Genomic DNA, 21,201 nt, shown 5'->3' on the forward strand with positions numbered 1-21,201 from the left:
TCATTGTAAACTTCCTTTGGCATATGCTTTCCTTGTGAGTACGCCACCTACTGCCTTAGGTGGCACACTTTTATCTCTGTTTTGCTTATGATGTCTCCCTTCTTTCTTTGTTTTGGTTATTTGTTTTGGTGAAACATCCCCTGCATTATGCTCTGATGGACTGATTGGGATACTAGTGCTTTCCACTTCATCATCATCTCCTATATCATCAATTCTTTCTTCATCATTGGTCTTATTTTCAGGCACATTTGAAGATATAGAATATGTATTTTCCCCAAATTCCCCATCTTCAATAATATTCTTCCTTTGTTGCTCTGTCTGTTCTTCTGCACCCATTTTATTATCTCCATGATCTGCATTTTCTGACCTTCCCTCATTGTTGTGGTTGTGTGTAGATGACTCTGTATCTTTTACTTCCTTGGTTATTTCATTAGACTTATCCAGTACATCATCAGGTGGTTTTTCTTTTTCCACCTGTTGATATGTGGTTATTTGTTGCTCAGTTTCAGTAATTTCTATTAGTTTATCTATCTCTTGCACTGCTGATTCTTGACTTATCCTCCTCTTTTGTCTCTCCTCATTGACACCCTCCCATACATCATTTATGGTTCTCTCTGTATCTTGTGATTTTGTTTCCTCCTCCATTTGATTGCCCTTATGCCCTTCTGTGACTTTGTGTTGTGACTTACATTGCTCCTGTTCCTTCTCAATACTTGTTTGTTGTTCGATTAATTGTTTAAAGGCACTAGTACCTCCTCCTTGTTTTCCAAAAGATGCTTCCACCCATGGCTTTGCTGATTCCCTAATTGCTTTTGTTTCTTGTTGCTTTTTGTACTCCTGACCATCCTCACCATTATGTTCATCTTCCTCCAAGTCCACTAGAGTACTGAACTTGTTGTTTGTTGAAGTAAATGTATTTGTTTTCTGTTTACTCACCTCTTGATTGTTCACTTCCTTTTCTTTCCTTTCTATACCTTTATTTTTACCCCCTTCCATCTCCTTTTTGTCTTTGGCCTTCCAGCAATTAGGATCATTTTTGGGATCATTTTTGTTTACAACAACCTTTCCAGATTTAAGAACTTTGAATGGTTGTCGTTTGCTCTTGTTAAAATTCTGCTTTTTCTCCCCATCCTCCTTTCCATTGGTCTGTTTTTTCTCCCCATATTCCTTTCTTTCTCCATTACCATTGTTATTCTCCTTGATAGGTGCCTTTCCATTATTATTCTTCTTCTCTTGTTGCTCTTCACTCCTTTCCTTTATGTCCTCCTTTTTTGGTCTGAATTCTGGATATAAATTCCAGCATTCTTTCTTATTATGTCCTTGTATTTTGCAATTAACACAATATTTTGGTAAGTAATCATATTGTATTGTTTGCCATTTGGATCTAACTTCATTTGTCTCTTCATCAATGCAGTTAATCTGTACCCGCTTGGGTAATTCCTTCATCAAGTCCACTTCTACTTTGACTCTTGCACAGCTAGGCCTTGTTTGATTGTCGGTGGCTTTATCTATCACAAGGGGTCTTCCCACTGCATTTGCTAATGAGAAAAGGATTCCTTGTCAAAGAGATTAGTAGGCAACCCTGGAAAGGAGATCCATGCTATAGCAATTGTTGTTTCCTCATACGGCTTAAACCAAGGATCCCATATGAGAAATCTAACTGGAAAGATTCTATTCCTGAACCTAATCTCCCATGGTCGAGAAGCCAAGGTAGCATAGTCTTCTAGTAAAGATAAACGAACTAGAATATGCCTATCCTCCAATAGCCCTATGGTACAAGGGCCCTTTACTTCCAATTGTGTTGGTATACATCTCCTCAATTCATGTACATCCGGTCTTCCATAGGAGAATTTAGCAACAAGTGCATATTGTAAATTCTGTCTCTTACATAGTATCTCAAATTCCTTCTTTGTCCATGTAACAGAGGGTTCTCCATGTAAATATGTAACAGGCTTAATGTCAATTGGTCCTGGTTTTGGTGTGTTTGTGAGGGTGTTTAGTGCTGCGGCATAATTGATTGTGGGTTGTATATGATTTGCTGGCTGACAAGCCCCCAGAGGTGGCTGGCCACTGGCCGGCGAGGCCATTTTAGGTGGTAGATACTAGTGTTTTGTAGGCTAGGTTTTTCTAATGGCGAGTTGGCTAATGAGAGGTTGGCCTCGCGTTCAGAGTGATGGTTATAATCAAAATTAGGTATTTCAAGTGGAGTCACAAATGTGTGAGAATCAGACTATTGAGCTAAGTTAAAGGAAGATTTGGCGGATTACGTGAACAAGCAAATTTCTATGGACTTTGTGGTATGATTACCATGGACTTTGGGAAAATTTGGTATTTATTTGGGTCATTGTGGACCGTTTGACTAAGTCGGCTCTTTTCATACCAGATCAGACTACTTACAACTCGAGCAGAGTTTACACGTCATTTCACCCTAAGACAGATGGCTAGTCTGAGCCAACTATGCAGGTCCTTAAGGATATGTTGTGGGCTTGTATGATTGACCTTGGTGGTCATTTGTTTCGGTTCTTTCCTTTTTGGCAGAGTTTGCTTACAATGATAATTACTATTTGAGCGTTAAGATGACACCATTTGAGATATTACATGGTAGGAGATGTCGTTCTCTAGTTGTTGGATCGATGCGTTCAATGTTAGGCCTTAGAGTGCAGACTTGTTGAGGGATTCTTTGGACAAGGTCGAATTAATTCAGGAGAGGCTTCTCACAACTCATTGTAGGCAAAAGAGTTATGTATATTAGAAGGTTCTTGATTTGGAGTTCATGGTTGGTGAACGTGTTTTTGTTGAATGTTTCACCCATGAAAGGTGTGATGAGGTTCGGAAAGAAGGGAAAGTTGAGCCCGAGGTATATTGGTCCCTTTGAGATTGTTCAGCATACTGGCGAGGTGTCCTATGAGTTAGCTTTGCCACCTAGATCGTCGGGTGTTCATCCCCTATTATATATTTCGATGCTCAAGGTGTGATTTAATAGGTTTCAGTGTTGCTTGGTCAGAATTTGACTTTTGAAGAAGAGTTGGTAACTATTTTGGATAGGAATATTCGGAAGTTGAGATCCGAAAAGCTAGTTAAAGCAAAGGCTCAATAGAGGCATCATCCAATCGAGAAGGCTACTTGGGAGATCGAGTCGGACATGCGGAGCGGATATCCCCAGCTTTTCGATAGTTCAAATACCTTATTTTTCTTTACGTTCGAGGACGAACGTGTGTTTAAGTGATCGATGATGTAACGAATTGGTCAGTAGTTTTGAGAATCGATGCTCTATTTTGAGTGTCGTTTGTCTCAGAAGCTCCGTAATAATTATATTGACTTGCTTGCAAAATTTGAAGTCAAGTAGATATTGTTTGGCTCGCTTTGGGAGAAGGTTTCATTTTGAAAATCCCGGTATTTAACTGTTTGAATTAATTGATCGTTTGGAAAAAACGTGCTCTGATTGGAAATCTGGAGATTCTGTTAGATTTGTAATATTATTTGTAATCTATAGAAAATGACAGAGTTGATTTTAGAGTTTGTTTGGTTGGATTTTCATTATTAAAACGGTTTTAGTATTTAATATGTCTATATATGATCAAAAGATGGTCACGGGAAGAAATAAGCCCCGAATTGGAATTTTTCTAGTTCCATTAGTTTCCTATGATGTTTATGAGTTGGGGGGATGGTTGGCGCAATTCCCGAGACTTTCGGAAGAGTTTTGGGTAAGGAAAATGATATTTTTGAAATCCTTAAGTTAAGAAATGAAGAAGTTTGACCAAAGTTAATACCATGGGTAAATGAGTCTTTTTCAAATTTTCGTCTATCCCATTAGGTTCGGAATGGGATTTATGACCTAATCAAGTCATTGGTGCGGTTACCAAGAGGTTCGGGTGTGATTTAGGCGGTTCGTTGAGAAACTAGCTTTTAAGAAGACTTGGAGTTGACCACGGTTAACATCGGTTCAAGATGGCCCTGTTTTGATATTTTGAGAGTTCGAGCAGGTTCGTATGATGATTTTGGAGTTGTCCACAAATTTTGGTTAGATTCCAATGAGTTTCGGATGGGGTTGGATTGTATGGCGTTTGTTATTTGTTTCGATGTCATATTGAGCATAAATGGTGCCATATTGAGGAAACGAGCTTTGATTTGTGTTTCGATTGAACCGTTAGATCCGTATTGTGATTTCGGAACTGTAACACCAAGAATCGTCGCATTTCTTTGTCGTATGAGGGAGATATGGCCAATTACTAAAACATGTTGTTGCTGGTTCCTGGTTTTTAAAAAAAGCCTGGAGAGTGTTTAAATTGGACAAATCCGAAATATTTAGTATTTTGAGCATATTTTGAGTTCTAGAGCTCCATTTTAGGTGATTTTCATGGCGTTGATCTTGTCTCAATGAGGGGGTAAGTATCTAACCTTTATTTTGGTGTTTCCCCACGATCATTTACATTCGTTATTGTTTTTTTTTTTTTGGTAAATAAAGATTTTATTAATACCAAAAGTAATAGTTACAATACCAAAGAGGGCTGACCACCTGTTTCGCAAAAGAAAATTAACAAACAGACTCCAAACATACGAGGGAGCCTAATGCTCAACTATAACAAAATACAAAACCAGAAGCAACTGGACACTTTAACTAAAATCTATTCTAAAACACTTCAGTGCATTGTGAATAAACCAACAGTGCACATGTTTCTCTTCAGAAACAGGATCTCTGTTCAGCAAATGTCAAGGACAGTGCAACAACTTAGAGAGCATTGGTTGCCATCTCTCAAGTATCTTCCTCTGGTGTGAATATAGACAGCCAATTCCTTGCATAAACTGTCAGGTTGGTAGAAATCTCATCTTGTTCCTCTCACTCTATATGAAGGTGATAACCATAGCAAATAAGCAGCTAATAATACCTCATTTACCAGACCTCTGTTTGGCACAGCTATTGACCCAGTTGACCTCTTCTTGCCAGCTTCCAACTTGTCTCTGGACACCCAACCAAACCAGCACCCTCTTCTATAGAGCACATGTGATAGAACAATTAAAGAACAGGTGATCCATGGTTTCATCAGCACCATTGCAAAACACACATGAAGGGGACACTTGGATTCCAAATTTGAGCAACCTGTCTACAGTAGCTAGTCTTCTCAGAATTGACAGTCACATTATAAACTTATGCTTTGGATGGATATTGGGATGTAGATGAAGGTTCTTCCAGGTAACCTTTGGGTATAGTGGGAACAAGGATACATATTTATGGAATATTTGTTGTTTATCACCACCGTTTTGAGCCTATTTATGAGGTCCCCTTACAAACCAGACAATTGCATCACATACTTTCTTACCTCAATGATCTTCCTCACTACCTAAGTTGCATTCCTAGGTATTTGTTACATCTCGGAAATTTCGGATTGTTGCCTTGTTAGTAGGCTAACGTGAGCTTAAGGTGATTATTAAACCCTTACGATATTAAGGAAAGTATTAGATAGCTTAAGGTGCATACTATAAGATTTCGAAGTTATCTGAATATATGAAGTTTAGCTTGTTGAAGGAAGTGAAATGTAAGTTGTGTTCGGAAAGGTTTTCGCTATAATTGAGCTAATATTTATTTAGAAATATCTTGAGGGGCTGCTATAGGGCCTATAGTACGGTTAATGAAGTGTTATATAAGCGCCAAGAAGGTTCCACGAGGATTGAAAGTCAAACGAGTCGACGAGAATGTCGACGAGAATGAAATTCAGAAATTCCCAGTTGTACGGCCATTTGTACGGACCGTATAAATTATAAGGCCTGTATAATGGTCCGTAGATTACTTCCAGAGAAGGGTGATCACTGGTGAGATTATACGGACCGTATAAATTATAAGGCCCGTATAATCGGGTCGGGTCAGATTTTTCTTTTTATATACATAGACAACCCTCACTTTATTTTTCATTTCCCATTTTCTACAAACTCTTCAAAGCTCTAAAACCCTTCTCTAAGCATCTTACACTAAAACCCTAGAGATTACAAAGATTAAATAGCAAGAATCGAAGTGTTCATGTGTTAGAAGGCTTCCTAGGGTTGGTAGATTTCAAGATTTACCTGGGTATTGTAGCCAGGGTTTTGCACAAGTTGATATCTTTCTCCAAATCTTGTTCCTATGGGATAATAAGGTTAGTTTTTATGCTTATTTCATGTTATTAAGAATGCTTGGTTGTAACAAAACTTGGATGAAAGGAGAAATGTAGAGGATGAGTTCTAAATATGGATTTCATGATGTTTATGAGTAGTAAACTAATCTGAGTCATGATTCTTAGTATGATGTAGATATGTTCTTGTTATAAAAGGTAATAATGGTGATGAGGAAGCGTTGTATGAAAATGTGCTAAGGTTGGGTGTGAAGTTATTAGTATAAGTTAAACATGAGAAAGAATTTTGAAGACTTAATGGAATGTGATTACTTGATTATGATATTGTGGATGTTTGGGAATTGTTTTGTAATATAGTGGAAGTCGATGAAATAGGGGAAATGCTGCCCAATTTTTGTTAGATCACGAATTATTCTAGTTTGGGTTTAAGAGTATCATTAAGGCTTAACCACAGTATGAATCCTTCTAAATGTAGATTTCTCAAGCTTCGACGGTGAATGTTAAGTAGTTAAGAAGACGACAAGGTATGTAAGGCTAACCCTTCTTTCATTAAGGCATGATTCCTTGCTATATACCATCTCATGGGTTCCAAAATGTCTTTTAAATGACTCCATCCCTAGAATTACTAAAGCTCATGATTCTCGTATTTTTCATGATGCCATTGCCTCCTTTATATGATAGTTGATCCTCTAAGGAAAGAAGTAACGGAAACGATGATGATGATGATGTTGATGATACTTATGGACAAGTATGTATATGTGTATAAGTATGTATGGCTATTATGTAACACCGAGCTTTCATGGTTGGGTATGACGTCTATCGCGCACGCACCACTACAGTTATGTACGAATGACACTGAGCCTTGGTAAGGCCAGGTATGTATAACACCGAACCTTATCATGGTCGGGTATGTAAGACATCGAACCTCTATGGTCGGGTATGATACTTATAAATGTATAAATGTATGAAATGGAAGTTTCCCATTAGAAAGAGGGTAAGTAAATATGATGAATGTCGCTAGAGGTATACATAACTCTTTCATTCCGTGACTCGTCTATCTTATGTTATTCTTTATGCTTTCATTATGTCATTGATTATGCTTTACATACTCAGTACATTATTCGTACTGACTTCCTTTTGTTTGTGGACTGTCACGACCCAACCCCATGGGCTATGACTAGTGCCCGAGCTAGACACTCATATACGTATCTGTTAGATATAGCCAAATTGAAACTATGAACAATATGGAAACTTGTAAAAGAATTCCGAAGGTTCATAACGTCATCATATATATATGTCCAGAGGAGTCACAACTGATCAAATCATAAAATGATACGCAAGCCGACAAGGCTGCCACTACATATCAATATCATGCGCAAGCCAACAAGGCTGCCACTACATACGAACATATCCATAGCACATCGTATAGACACAGCTGAACAAACTTATACACAACCCACACATATGTCTACAGACCTCTAAGAGTATCGATAGCGAAATATGACGGGACAGGGCCCCGCCGTACCCCTGGGTAAACATATACGTACATCATAAGATCTGTACCAAAAGTCTAGGCTCCGGAACAACAGAGCTCTACAAGACAGCTGAGTTGAAGTCCTATGCTGAAGGGTCACCAAACCGACTATCTGTACCTGCGGGCATGAAACGCAGCCCCCCGAAGAAAGGGGGTCAGTACGAGATATGTACTGGGTATATAAAGCATGAAATACAATAAAGAGGATCATAACTGAAATAGAGATTACCGGAAACAAGTATGACTTTTAAAATATCAATACACTTGCCTTATGAAATGAAAATCATGCATATCAATCATATATCATATCCGGCCCATTATGGGACTCGGTGAATAAGGTCGCCACATACCATCCTTGGCGCCATAATCACATCATCCCACCATCACACCATCACATCATCATATATATATATATATATATATATATATATATATATATATATATATATATATATATATATATATATACCGAGTCCCTCCATATATAAATACCGTATCCCGGCCCTCTAGTGAGGGACTCGGTGAACAATGCAGTGAAGCTGTGCATGAGAATGTATCCTGGCCCGGGACTCAGTGAAAGATGTATTGAGGCATGCACGAGTAGAGTAGTGAGCAACCATATGCAAATTAAATCATATCTGAGACTCCATAAGATAATCAAAATGAACCATCATTTGAAAATTTAGATGACAGTCATATCAAGTACCTTTCGAATGTCACTACGGATTATATTAAAATAGAACTTCTGGAATCATATACACGTATCAAGACATAGTGAAATAGCTTTTGGAAGTCAAGAACATTAGCCATCCTAGTGGCTCTAAGAATAGGAGCTTCTTTGGAGTCATATATATACGTTGTCTGTTTGTTTCATAAAGATCATGCCAAAAAGAAAGAAGGGTTAGCGTTACATACCTTAAGTTGCCAATATAAACCCAAAACGAACTCGTCGTAATGTTGATGGTAATCCTATAACAAGGAAATACATGTATGACTTTAGATGGCTTTCGTATATCGTGTATATCAATTGATAACTTGATCCTAAAACGTAACAGGTAGCATCTCCCCAATATCGCTAGTATCTCTGAATTCCATATATCATGATAACAGCCAAAATAACAAAAATAAATCTCCACAACACAACATATATATCCATAATGACTTTATAATACTTTATAATGATCGTCAAGCTTGAAGTGGGATCTGTACAACCCATGTCACTTTTTGTATGCTCCTTTCTTAACTTAATAACATTCTCAACAATATAAGGAAGTCATTTACTACAAATTCTATCCTTATATCATATGATTATAACAAGAAGACAGCCCACAAACTCAACTCTTTCCAAATGATGATTTTATTCTCAAGTTCGTGTTTATTTCATCAATTCCCACAATTTATCCAAAATATCAATCACAATACCAATAACAATATCAACAAATACATATCCAAATAGAATCAAATTCATTCTTAAATCGCCTCAAAAACAGCCCAATATATATTCCTATTCCGATACTTCTATACACTTCTTTATTTTCGTACATACATAGTATAAAAACAAGCACAACAACAACAACTACAACCAATCCCACGATATTCCAGCCCACAAAACAATTCATAACAACCACCAAACAGTCCACATAATAACAACAACAATTTAGCCGATTTCCCGCAATTAATTTCATAGTTCCCGTCTCACAATTTAACTATGACCTGAACAAATTTAAATATATCTAGCAGAGGAGAATTCTTACCTCATATACCAAGAAATAATCTTCTTCCACCTTACTTCACTTCGAAGAAAGCCCGAATTCAACAATGCGATAAAATGGAACAATGATATTGAAGCAGTGAGCAAAACCGAATGTGTTGCTTCATTAGTGGATAATTACTTGTCCTTAAAAATGAAAAAGAGATGTTGCTACCAGTACCAAATCACATTGCTTCTGGTGGAAAATGTGTTTCATGAATTGCTCCATTATTTGCTTTAGTTTGATGAATTCTTTTGTAATGATAAAGAATAAGGCAAAGTCTTCTTTTAGCTATCCTTACTTTTACGTGTCACTATTCACTAAGATGTGTATATGACTCATTTAATCCCTTTTAGCACTTAGTGCCACCTATTTGCTCAACTAAGGTCAAGTGGCAGCCCACCATTGGTACTTATCCATGTTAATCATAATTAATACCAAAATTAATTTCTTATCTCAATTCACTTTAATAAAAATTATTTTTAATACACTTCATATCCTTATTTCCATGATTATGTGACGTAGCACTAGTCCATAGTCCCTTTTGGTACACACAAAATATTATTCTCAATCACCGTGGTCACACTTGTTAAGGCCTAAATTATTTCAGGACCTCAAACTCTTTGTATACTGAGCTCTCGATTTTCATTCTTGAATATGATCGAATTCTCCGGGCTCGGGTAAATTTGCTCATGTTGGACGATTAAATTTTCTAGTCCAAAAATACGGGATATTATAGCTTGGACCGTATTCCGTCCAAATAAATTTTGAACCTTGACGAAACTTATTTTCTTCGATTGGTTTAACTTCAAATCCTTACGGTACAGGTGTACCATCACTTTAACCACCTATAATCTTGGGGGATAACCTTGTGTCTGTTACTAATATTATTTAACTCGCACACTTTCCAACACATGAGAACACAGGATGTAACATCCTTCCCCCCTTTAGAACATTCGTCCTCGAATGTTAAACTAGTCCTGCACTCTCAATACTTCCTCAAGTGTTCTTTTATTGAATTATGCCCTTCACGTGCCCCTTTCGTTGGTCGATTCCCTTCAATGTATTATAACGCATTCTAGATCTCTAAGTAACCTTACTCTTGTCTCATGTCTTTACTCTCCTCTTTATTTCGCAGTTGATTGACAGTTGTATTGCGAGCTCTTTTACTGAAATCTTACTCTCTCCCTAGTACACTTGGTCATAACTCAACTCTTTCTTCTTCTATAGTTACTCCCTTAAGATGTATCATTCACTTCATCTTACCTCTTAATCTTTGAATAAGACTTTATAACGCGCAAACGTCCCTTGTCAATTTATTAGACTTTACAATCCTTGGAGTTTTTCATGCCTCTGGTAGCCTGTAGACCCTTCGCAGACTCTATGGATAAAACGAAATTTCCCAAGGTGTAACATTATTTTACTTCAATAACCTTACATTGCTCCGCTGTTACAGTCCATCTTCTAGAATCTTCAGCCTCATGTGTCATTCCTCAACTTCTTTAAAAGACTTTAACTGTCACTCTACTTTTTTAGCTCTTAATCTCAATCCTTAAAGTTGGCTATCAAGTAGCACTAGAGTTCCCTCATATAATAACTTTACATAGCTGCTCTGTGATCTAACTATCATTAACTGGTATAATTCTGAAAGATTGTTTTTTTGATCTGACATATAAATTCACCGTCTTCTAGTAACCAGCTTGTTCTGATCGTCTCGCTTAAACCATTTCACAATTTCCCTTAATCCAACTTGTAACACTTTAGGCATATTATCTCGTGTCGTTTCTTTATCTTTAGTTCAAACTTTTCTATTGCCTCTTTACTCAGATCTTGCTCTTAGTTCTCCTATCACGCATCAGAATACGCGCAAGTGCTCAAATGAGCCCAAGAGATATCTTAGCGTCGTCTTAGTAGTCTTCATGCTTTACCTTGCATTCTCCTCTCGTATCTTACAATTAGTATCGAGGTAAATCTTCGGCTTAACCATGGACATGTCCTATTTTCCCTCAGTACTAATTCTATCTCAGTAATTTGGCTCAAACCATCTTACGCCTTTCCTTAATGTACCCAAAATATCTCAACCGCATTGTTATTACTGGATCCTTACTCTCCTTATCAGGTACTCACTTGTTCTCATTCTTAGCATACACATATTCGTAGGTTACATAACTATTCTTGTACAACTTGTATAAAATATATCCAATTTAGTCATAGCCTTTCCTTCTCCTGGTTCATTATGCTTTACATAACTCGTCCGTACTAAAACTTGTTTGTGGCCTATCTTGTCATACTTCTTTCCCTTGATTTTCTCATATCTTACAATAAGAGATTTTCTATCCCTTCCCTTTGCTACTTGTAAGTCGCAATATCATTAACGAATAATTCTATTGCTAACATCTTAGCCTTTAATCCAGTATAGCGTAGCTATCCTTTATAATATCTCTTAAGTTACTCGTTACCATTCTCTTGTTGTACTCTTTCTTTTTACAAGCACCCACTTCCTAATGTCATATCATACAAGATCTTTACAAATGATTCTCAGCACTGTCTCAAATACCATCCTGACTTCTATCCGTTTATTGCTGGCTTTCAGATCTTACTAATTTGTTTCAGCAAGGGATCTTACTTGATGTTTAAGAATCCATATCAAATATATTTCAGTGTCAATTGTTTCCATCTTATACTTGCATTTCTCTCACCAGCTTCCCCCTCTTAAGGGTGTACTAATACCATTATCCGTTTATATTCTGCTCTATGTCCCTATTTCCAATCTCAAATTCATCCGATCCTTTTTCCAATTCACTTGGTATATTGTACCATACCCATGTCTTTCTTTATAATTTATAACTTTGATTATCCATGTATGAAACCTTAACAAAATCATGAAGCGACGAGAACCTTTCTATATATAGTATAAAATCTCATCTGACCATCTGTACTCGAGTAATGCAACCCATGCAGGAACTCATCCAAGGCTACAATCCACTTACTCCAATAAGTAATTAATTAGTACTTGTAGTCATTCCAAATTCTCAATTAGGTAGCACTTATATTCTGATGATAAGTGTCCAAAGCTCCCTTATAATAGTATCTTTATCCCAACGGATATCACCTGTTCCCTCTAATAAATTTACAATACAGCATTTTTTCTCAAATCTACAATCCTTGTCCTTTAAGGATTTCACTATTTCCGAGGTAAAGTCATGTACACGTAGTACTCCTTTATGTCTTATGCTCTTTAACCCTTGTTGTGTACCCAACATTGACTTCTAACTTACTCAAAATCATATCAAATTCGTCTCAATAATGGTCTTATCTTATCACCTTGTCGTCGTACTATACCTTTAAGTTCGTAGCTATATATTTCCCTTTTGTTCTATACTCGTACTCAATTTATCATGTCTATCTTAGGTGTTTCCTTTTGAATTCTCTTACCATTTCTCCAGTCTATATGCATCTTTTATTCTGTACACGAGGAATCTCATGCTACCTCTGTACCCTTCGGAAAACACTACTTCTGCATAAACCCTTTCTCATTTAAAACATATTATGTTCATCCCTATTTGTTCTTATCATACCAGTCATTTTCTGGCACTCATTTTGCTTCGTTGCTCATCTTTCTGTAGTTTGGTCTTTCACAACTCTGTCACTTATATTACTCGTGTTCTCGGCTATACATGCCGTAACCTATTACTGCACTATTATCTCGCTCGCTTCCTTCTTATTTCCTTCTTTCAATTAACTCATTCTTTTCTTGTGCTCGCTTTCATTTCCGTTACCACATAATCTGTATTCTGAACCTTCCCTATAAAAGAACTTTATAAATCTTTCTTATTCGTTCTATACCTTGCCTTTCCATTTCGCATTTGCCTTTATACCTCAGTCGCATAGACCACGTCATATCCTTTAGCCACTTCCTCACTAGGCTTTACTCATTTTTATAACAATCTTTATTGTATTCACATAATATCATGTTCGTAATTAATCCTATGGTGTAACACTTCTTAACCTTAAGGATTCACGATTCTTACTATGGTTTAATTATACTCTGTGGAGTAGGCGTACATAACCCTTTTACCCTTTCTGATTAATCTTAGCCTTAATACCTCACAGGCTGTCTTATCAATACATTCGTATTCGTCACAATTCTTCCTCCTCTGTACTCTTGTCTCAATCATACTATTACTCCTTTTAACTATAGACTCGTCGTAATTTATCCCTACTGATGAATTCAGTTGATATCTCAACATAACACTCTATTAAGATTTGCCAGCCCTTTTTTAAATAATCTTTTATTATCACAAGCCCTTCAAAATTGTCTTAACATTTCCTTTTTACCATATTGGTCTTGACCTCATAATTACTATTACCATCAATTCAACCGTTAACTTGTTTCTCGAAGTCAGACTTGAAACTTGGTCAAATCCTATCATTACTGTTGACACAACCTTTCAAGACATATTACGAACTTATATCCCATTCCCTTTTTATTTCTAAGTAAATTTTGGCAGAGTTTCCTCTATATTTCTGACTATCCCAAAACCTGCACGCAGGAAATACCAACAATGCCTCACAGGGCCAACATATATACGTCTATATCATATCATATCATAGCCACACAGGGCTCCCAATTTCAAGTAAAAGTATAAAGATGTCGAAACTAACCTCACATATCACACCTCGAGACGTACCTGATCCTTTAACGATCTGTCCTGTTATACCTTCCTATCTACCTTCCCTTTCATTCTTCAAATTTACATTTCAATCATACTTCAATATTCTTACCTTATCTGACATGCATCTTTTGCACCGTTGCTTACCTGTGTACTTTGTAGCTTCCGATATCATCAGTCACTTTCTTCTGGCGATACCGTTCTTCAGCTGAAAAAAGGGTTAGTATAAGGAATTTCATTTCCTATGGCTAGGCTCTATCGCACGAACTTAGATATGAAAGAAAGGTAACATCCTATATGTCCTGTAGCTTCCTGTTTATAGATGTGGTGCACAACACACCGATAAACAAGACTCTACTAGACACGGTCTGTAGACACTCAAAGGATGAACTGCTCTGATACCACTTTTGTCACGACCCAAGCCCATGGGCCATGACTAGTGCCCGAGCTGGACACTCATATACGTACCTGATAGATATAGACAAATTGAAACTATGAACAATATGGAAACTTGCAAAAGAACTCCGAAGGTTCATAACGTCATCATATATATATGTCCAGATAACTATCTCTTGAGGAGTCACAACTGATCAAATCATAAAATGATACGCAAGCCGACAAGGCTGCCACTACATATCAATATCATGCGCAAGCCGACAAGGCTGCCACTACATACGAACATATCCATAGCACATCGTATAGACACAGCTTAACAAACTTATACACAACCCACACATATGTCTACAGACCTCTAAGAGTATCGATAGCGAAATATGACGAGACAGGGCCCCACCGTACCCCTGGGTAAACATATACGTACATCATAAGATCTGTACCAAAAGTCTAGGCTCCGGAACAACAGAGCTCTACAAGACAGCTGAGTTGAAGTCCTATGCTGAAGGGTCACCAAATCGACTATCTATACCTACGGGCATGAAATGCAGCCCCCCCCCCCCCCCCCCCGAAGAAAGGGGGTCAGTACGAGATATGTAATGAGTATATAAAGCATGAAATACAATAAAGAGGATCATAACTTAAATAGAGATTACCGGAAACAAGTATGACTTTTAAAATATCAATACACTTGCCTTATGAAATGAAAATCATGCATATCAATATCATATATCATATCCGGCCCATTATGGGACTCGGTGAATAAGGTCGCCACATACCATCCTTGGCGCCATAATCACATCATCACACCATCACATCATCATCATCATCATATATATATATATATATATATATATATACTGTATCCCGGCCCTCTAGTGAGGGACTCGGTGAACAATGCAGTGAAGCTGTGCACGAGAATGTATCCTGGCCCGGGACTCAGTGAAAGATGTATTGAGGCATGCACGAGTAGAGTAGTGAGCAACCATATGCAAATTAAATCATATCTGAGACTCCATAAGATAATCAAAATGAACCATCATTTGAAAATTTAGATGATAGTCTTATCAAGTACCTTTCGAATGTCACTACGGATTATATTAAAATAGAACTTCTGGAATCATATACACGTATCAAGACATAGTGAAATAGCTTTTGGAAGTCAAGAACATTAGCCATCCTAGTGGCTCTAAGAATAGGAGCTTATTTGGAGTCATATATATACGTCGTCTGTTTGTTTCATAAAGATCATGCCAAAAATAAAGAAGGGTTAGCGTTACATACCTTAAGTTACCAATATAAACTCAAAACGAACTCGTCGTAATGTTGATGGTAATCCTATAGCAAGGAAATACATGTATGACTTTAGATGGCTTTCGTATATCGTGTATATCAATTGATAACTTGATCCTAAAACGTAACAGGTAGCATCTCCCCAATATCGCTAGTATCTCTGAATTCCATATATCATGATAACAACCAAAATAACAAAAATAAATCTCCACAACACAACATATATATCCATAATGACTTCATAATACTTTATAATGATCGTCAAGCTTGAAGTAGGATCTGTACAACCCATGTCACGTTTTGTATGCTCCTTTCTTAACTTAATAACATTCTCAACAAGATAAGGAAGTCATTTACTACAAATTCTATCCTTATATCATATGATTATAACAAGAAGACAGCCCACAAACTCAACTCTTTCCAAATGACGATTTTATTCTCAAGTTCGTGTTTATTTCATCAATTCCTACAATTTAGCCAAAATATCAATCACAATACCAATAACAATATCAACAAATACATATCCAAATAGAATTAAATCCATTCTTAAATCGCCTCCAAAACAGCCCAATATATATTCCTATACCGATACTTGTATACACTTTTTTATTTTCGTACATACATAGTATAACAACAAGCACAACAACAACAACTACAACCAATCCCACGATATTCCAGCCCACAAAACAGTTCATAACAACCACCAAACAGTCCACATAATAACAACAACAATTTATCCGATTTCCCGCAATTAATTTCATAGTTCCCGTCTCACAATTTAACTATGACCTGGACGAATTTAAATATATCTAGCAGAGGAGAACTCTTACCTCATATACCAAGAAATAATCTTCTTCCACCTTACTTCACTTCGAAGAAAGCCCGAATTCAACAACGCGATAAAACGGAACAACGAGATTGAAGCAGTGAGCAAAACCGAATGTGTTGCTTCATTAGTGGATAATTACTTGTCCTTAAAAATGAACAAGAGATGTTGCTACCAGTACCAAATCACGTTGCTTCTGGTGGAAAATGTGTTTCACGAATTGCTCCATTATTTGCTTTAGTTTGATGAATTCTTTTGTAATGATAAAGAATAAGGCAAAGTCTTCTTTTAGCTATCCTTACTTCTACGTGTCACTATGCACTAAGATGTGTATATGACTCATTTAATCCCTTTTACCACTTACTGCCACCTATTTGCTCAACTAAGGCCAAGTGGCCGCCCACCATTGGTACTTATCCATGTTAATCATAATTAATACCAAAATTAATTTCTTATCTCAATTCACTTTAATAACAATTATTTTTAATACACTTCATATCCTCATTTCCATAATTATGTGACGTAGCACTAGTCCATAGTCCCTTTTGGTACACACAAAATATTATTCTCAATCACCGTGGTCACACTTGTTAAGGCCTAAATTATTTCGGGACCTCAAACTCTTTGTATACTGAGCTCTCGATTTTCATTCTTGAATATGATCGAATTCTCCGGGCTCGGGTAAATTTGCTCATGTTGGACGATTAAATTTTCTAGTCCAAAAATACGGGATATTGTAGCTTGGACCGTATTCCGTCCAAATAAATTTTGAACCTCAACGAAACTTATTCTCTTCGATTGGTTTAACTTCAAATCCTTACGGTACGGGTGTACCATCACTTTAACCACCACCTATAAGCTTGGGGGATAACCCTGTGTCTGTTACTAATATCATTTAACTCGCACAATTTCCAATGCATGAGAACACGGGATGCAACATGGACGCTGCGTCATGCCCTCAGGTGGACAGAGAGACAGACTTGATCCATAGATTACTTGTTCAGGGACTGCATAGAGGAGCTTCATTTCATCCGGAGCTGCAGCTGTTGGTATTATTCTTTTGTGTACATACATATGGGCATGGCGAGGTCCTGTCCCGTCTATATGATGTTACATACTCTCTTTAGAGGCTTGTAGATAGTTGTGTATAGTTAGATGTCGTGTAGCCTTGTCGGCTCATATTTTGTGCATTATTTTGTTAGCCTCGTCGGCTTGTGTATATGGATATGGGCATTGTTGTTGATGATGATATAAATGTGTCATTGCCCAATGATATTAGTATTATTGATGTATAGAAAGCATGAGTAGGCCATGTGGCTCACCTAGATGTGAATATGAATGTACAATAAGAGGTTCCCGGGTGGGTTAGCACCGGGTGCCCGTCATGGCCCTCCGGTTGGGTCGTGACAGTGCTGGATATGTTTCCACTGGCTCATGTTTCATATAGTAGATATGAACTCATTTTATCCATAAGCAATCTTTTTTCTTTGTCAGAGCCCACAACTGTTTCAGAACTGCAGCTTTATTCCAGTAGCACAAGTGCAAAATGTTTAAGCCACCAGCAACCTTTGGATGGCATAGCTTCTCCCAAGATACCAAGGCTTTTTTTGAACTATCAACTGCTTCAGTATGTAAAAAGGCTCTGCATACTCCTTCAATTAGCTTAAGAATCCTCTTTGGCAGCATAACCCAATAAGTTTGAACACCAAATACTACAGACCTGATTAGTTGTAGTTTACCTGCATAAGAAAGTAATTTTGCAGACCTGCACCTTATCCTCTCAGTAATTTTTTCCACAAGAGGCATGCATTATGTAATGGTGAGATTCTTGGATGCCAGTGGCACCCCTAAATATTTAAAGGGTAAGTGACCTTCACAGAAACCCAACACATTTAAGATCTCCTGCTTAGCTCTTGCTTTGACTCCAGATAGGTTGATGGAACTCTTGTCAATATTAGCTTGAAGTCCAGAAGCAGCTCAGAATTTATGAAATGCCCTTTGGATGAGCCTAATGGACTGGATATCAGCTTTACAAAACATTAACAAGTCATCAACAAAACAAATATGCATTACATTAAATTCTTTCATCTCGGATGAAACCTAAAGAGTCTGTTAGCAGCAACTATATTCAGTTCTCTCTGCAAGTATTCCATAGCAATCACAAACAAGTTGTGTGACATAGTGTCACCGTTCCTAATCCCTCTTTTCCTTTGGAAAGGTTTTGTAAGCCCCCATTTAAGACTAGAGAATAGGACACATTAGAAATACATTCCATTATCCATTGAATGAATCTGAAAGGAAAGCCCAGATCCACTAACATACTCTTTAGGAAACACCATTCAATAAAATTGTATGCCTTTCTAAAGTATGCTTTCACAACACACCTTGGGGAAAGACCCTTCTTAGTGTACCATTTGAACACCTCATGGCTGAGCAAAATGTTATCAATAATGCCTCTTCCTTCAATAAAGGCAGATTGTGAGGGACTAATGATAGTACTGATAACTGTCTTTATTTTATTGTTTAGAATCTTTGTGATGATCTTGTAGACTATTGAACAACATGCTATAGGCCTATAGTCCTTCACTAGGGTTGGATTTTTGGTTTTAGGGATTAAAGTTACAGTTGTACACCTAAAGGATTTCAACATTTTGCCTATTTGAAATAATTTAGTTACTGCCTTTATGATAGAGGTTTTGATGACATCGCAGTGCTGTGTGAAGAATTCAATTGGGTAACCGTCAATCCCTAGAGCCTTTTCAGGTGGCATAGTCTTCCTAGCATTTAGAATGTCCTCCCCTGTTACATCTTGTATAAGAGAGCATTTCTGTTGATATGAAAGGCATGGCCATCTTTTGATCACTTCAGCATTTGGACAAGGTAATTCCTCAGTAGATGAGCCCATGAGGTTGGTGAAAAATAATATGAACTCATGTTCAACCTGCACTGGATCAGTAAGTTTAGTACTTGAGTCATCATAGACTGAGTTGATGGAATTCCTGCTTGCGCTTATCTTCCATTGAGCATGAAAATACTTTGTGTTGGCATCCCCACAAGTAATCCAAATGGCTCTGGATTTCTGTCTGAGGGCCTGTTCCTCCACTAGACTCCATTTGTTTATTTCCACTAACAACTGCTTCTCCTCCCCTATTAAAGCTTGGTCTAAAGGCTGACCAGCTATTTGAGATTGAATGATATCCAGCTTTTGTCTGGCATGTTGCATCCTCTAGGCATATAATGCCATATAAGTATTCAAATCTTTTAGTGCCACTTTCAGAGCTGTGAGTTGTTGTCATAGTTTAACATTGTAGTACCTCGATATTGTTTGGACCAAACAGTCTTTACAATGCCAGGAAATTCAGGATGGTTCATTACTGTTGAGAATAGCTTGAATGGTCGAGGGTGGAGGTTCACGTGAGGTATGTATTCAATAAGAATAGGGGAGTGGTCAGATACCCCTAGATTGAGATAATCAGCTTCCACATGACCATAATCTTCAATCCATTGATAATTTCCAAAGGCCCAGTAAATATAGTGCCACCCTTTTGACTTTAGTGAAGTGAGCTGAAGAGCATCTACACAATCCTGGAAATCTTATGTCTCAGCAAGTGTTACAGGAGAGCCTATTCTATCTTCTGAGGTCAAGATGTTGTTGAAGTCACCACATAGCAGCCAGGCATCTGGAATTGAACCACCTAACTATATTAGATCACCCTATTAACTAAGTCTATCTTGGCTTTCATTATTAGCATATACTACAGTGAGATAGACAGAGAATGGATTTGCAATATTCTTTACTCTACAATGTATAAACTGTTCCTTGATCAAGAGGATTTGCACCAGTAAATAAGTTTTCCCAAAAAGCCACATTCTTCCATTTGGGGCCATAGGATAGTTACAGCATGTGCTCCATCCTTGTGCAACTTTCCTCAAGATATTTTGTGACTTGTGTTTCTTTACCCTTGTCTCTATACATCCAAACACTTTTACTCCATGTTTTTGCAAAAAGAGGCTTACCTCCTTTTGCTTTAGAGGTTGGTTCAGGCCCCAAATGTTCCATGTTGCTATTATCATGGGGGATTATGGATAATCCCAATATCTCCAGCATTACCAGTATCAGTGTTGACCAAGTCCTGAAGTCCACCACAAGAGTTAGGAATAGGAACCTCAATAGTGGTTACATTTTCCCCTCTATGTGGTTGAGAAGTTTTCCCCATTTGTTTATCTGCCTCCTGATTAACAATTTCTACATCATATTCCTTTCTAGGAACAACAACATCATTAACCAACCTTGTCTTACTGGTTTTCTTCTCCTTCTCTTGGGAACCTCTTGGAATTCCTCCTCTTTCCCGGTTCCACTTCTTTTTTCCTGCATTCACTCTCAGAGTGTCCAAACCTCATACAATAGGTACAGTATCATGGTCGCCATACTCAATACATTGTTGTATGGTACTAGTTGGAGTCACAATGTCAATTTAGTCGATGAGTGGTTGGGGAACATCAGTTTCTACCATGATTCTTACATAAGCAATACGTTCCATGTCTAATGTGACCTCAGTATTGAGAGGACGACCTATAACACTTGCAATCTTACTCAAGGCTTCACTTGACTCAGGTAACCCAGGAA

General features: G+C 37.5%; 1 protein-coding gene across 1 annotated transcript; it reads right to left on the reverse strand.

The window, feature by feature from the left end:
* Positions 1-1,446, reverse strand: LOC132637779 (uncharacterized). The gene has a single exon (XM_060354816.1). The coding sequence runs from the start codon at positions 1,444-1,446 to the stop codon at positions 1-3; it is 1,446 nt and encodes a 481-aa protein (XP_060210799.1).
* Positions 1,447-21,201: the final 19,755 nt, after the last annotated feature.

The sequence above is a fragment of the Lycium barbarum genome, chromosome 4, assembly GCF_019175385.1.
Source record: "Lycium barbarum isolate Lr01 chromosome 4, ASM1917538v2, whole genome shotgun sequence".
NCBI lineage: Eukaryota > Viridiplantae > Streptophyta > Magnoliopsida > Solanales > Solanaceae > Lycium > Lycium barbarum.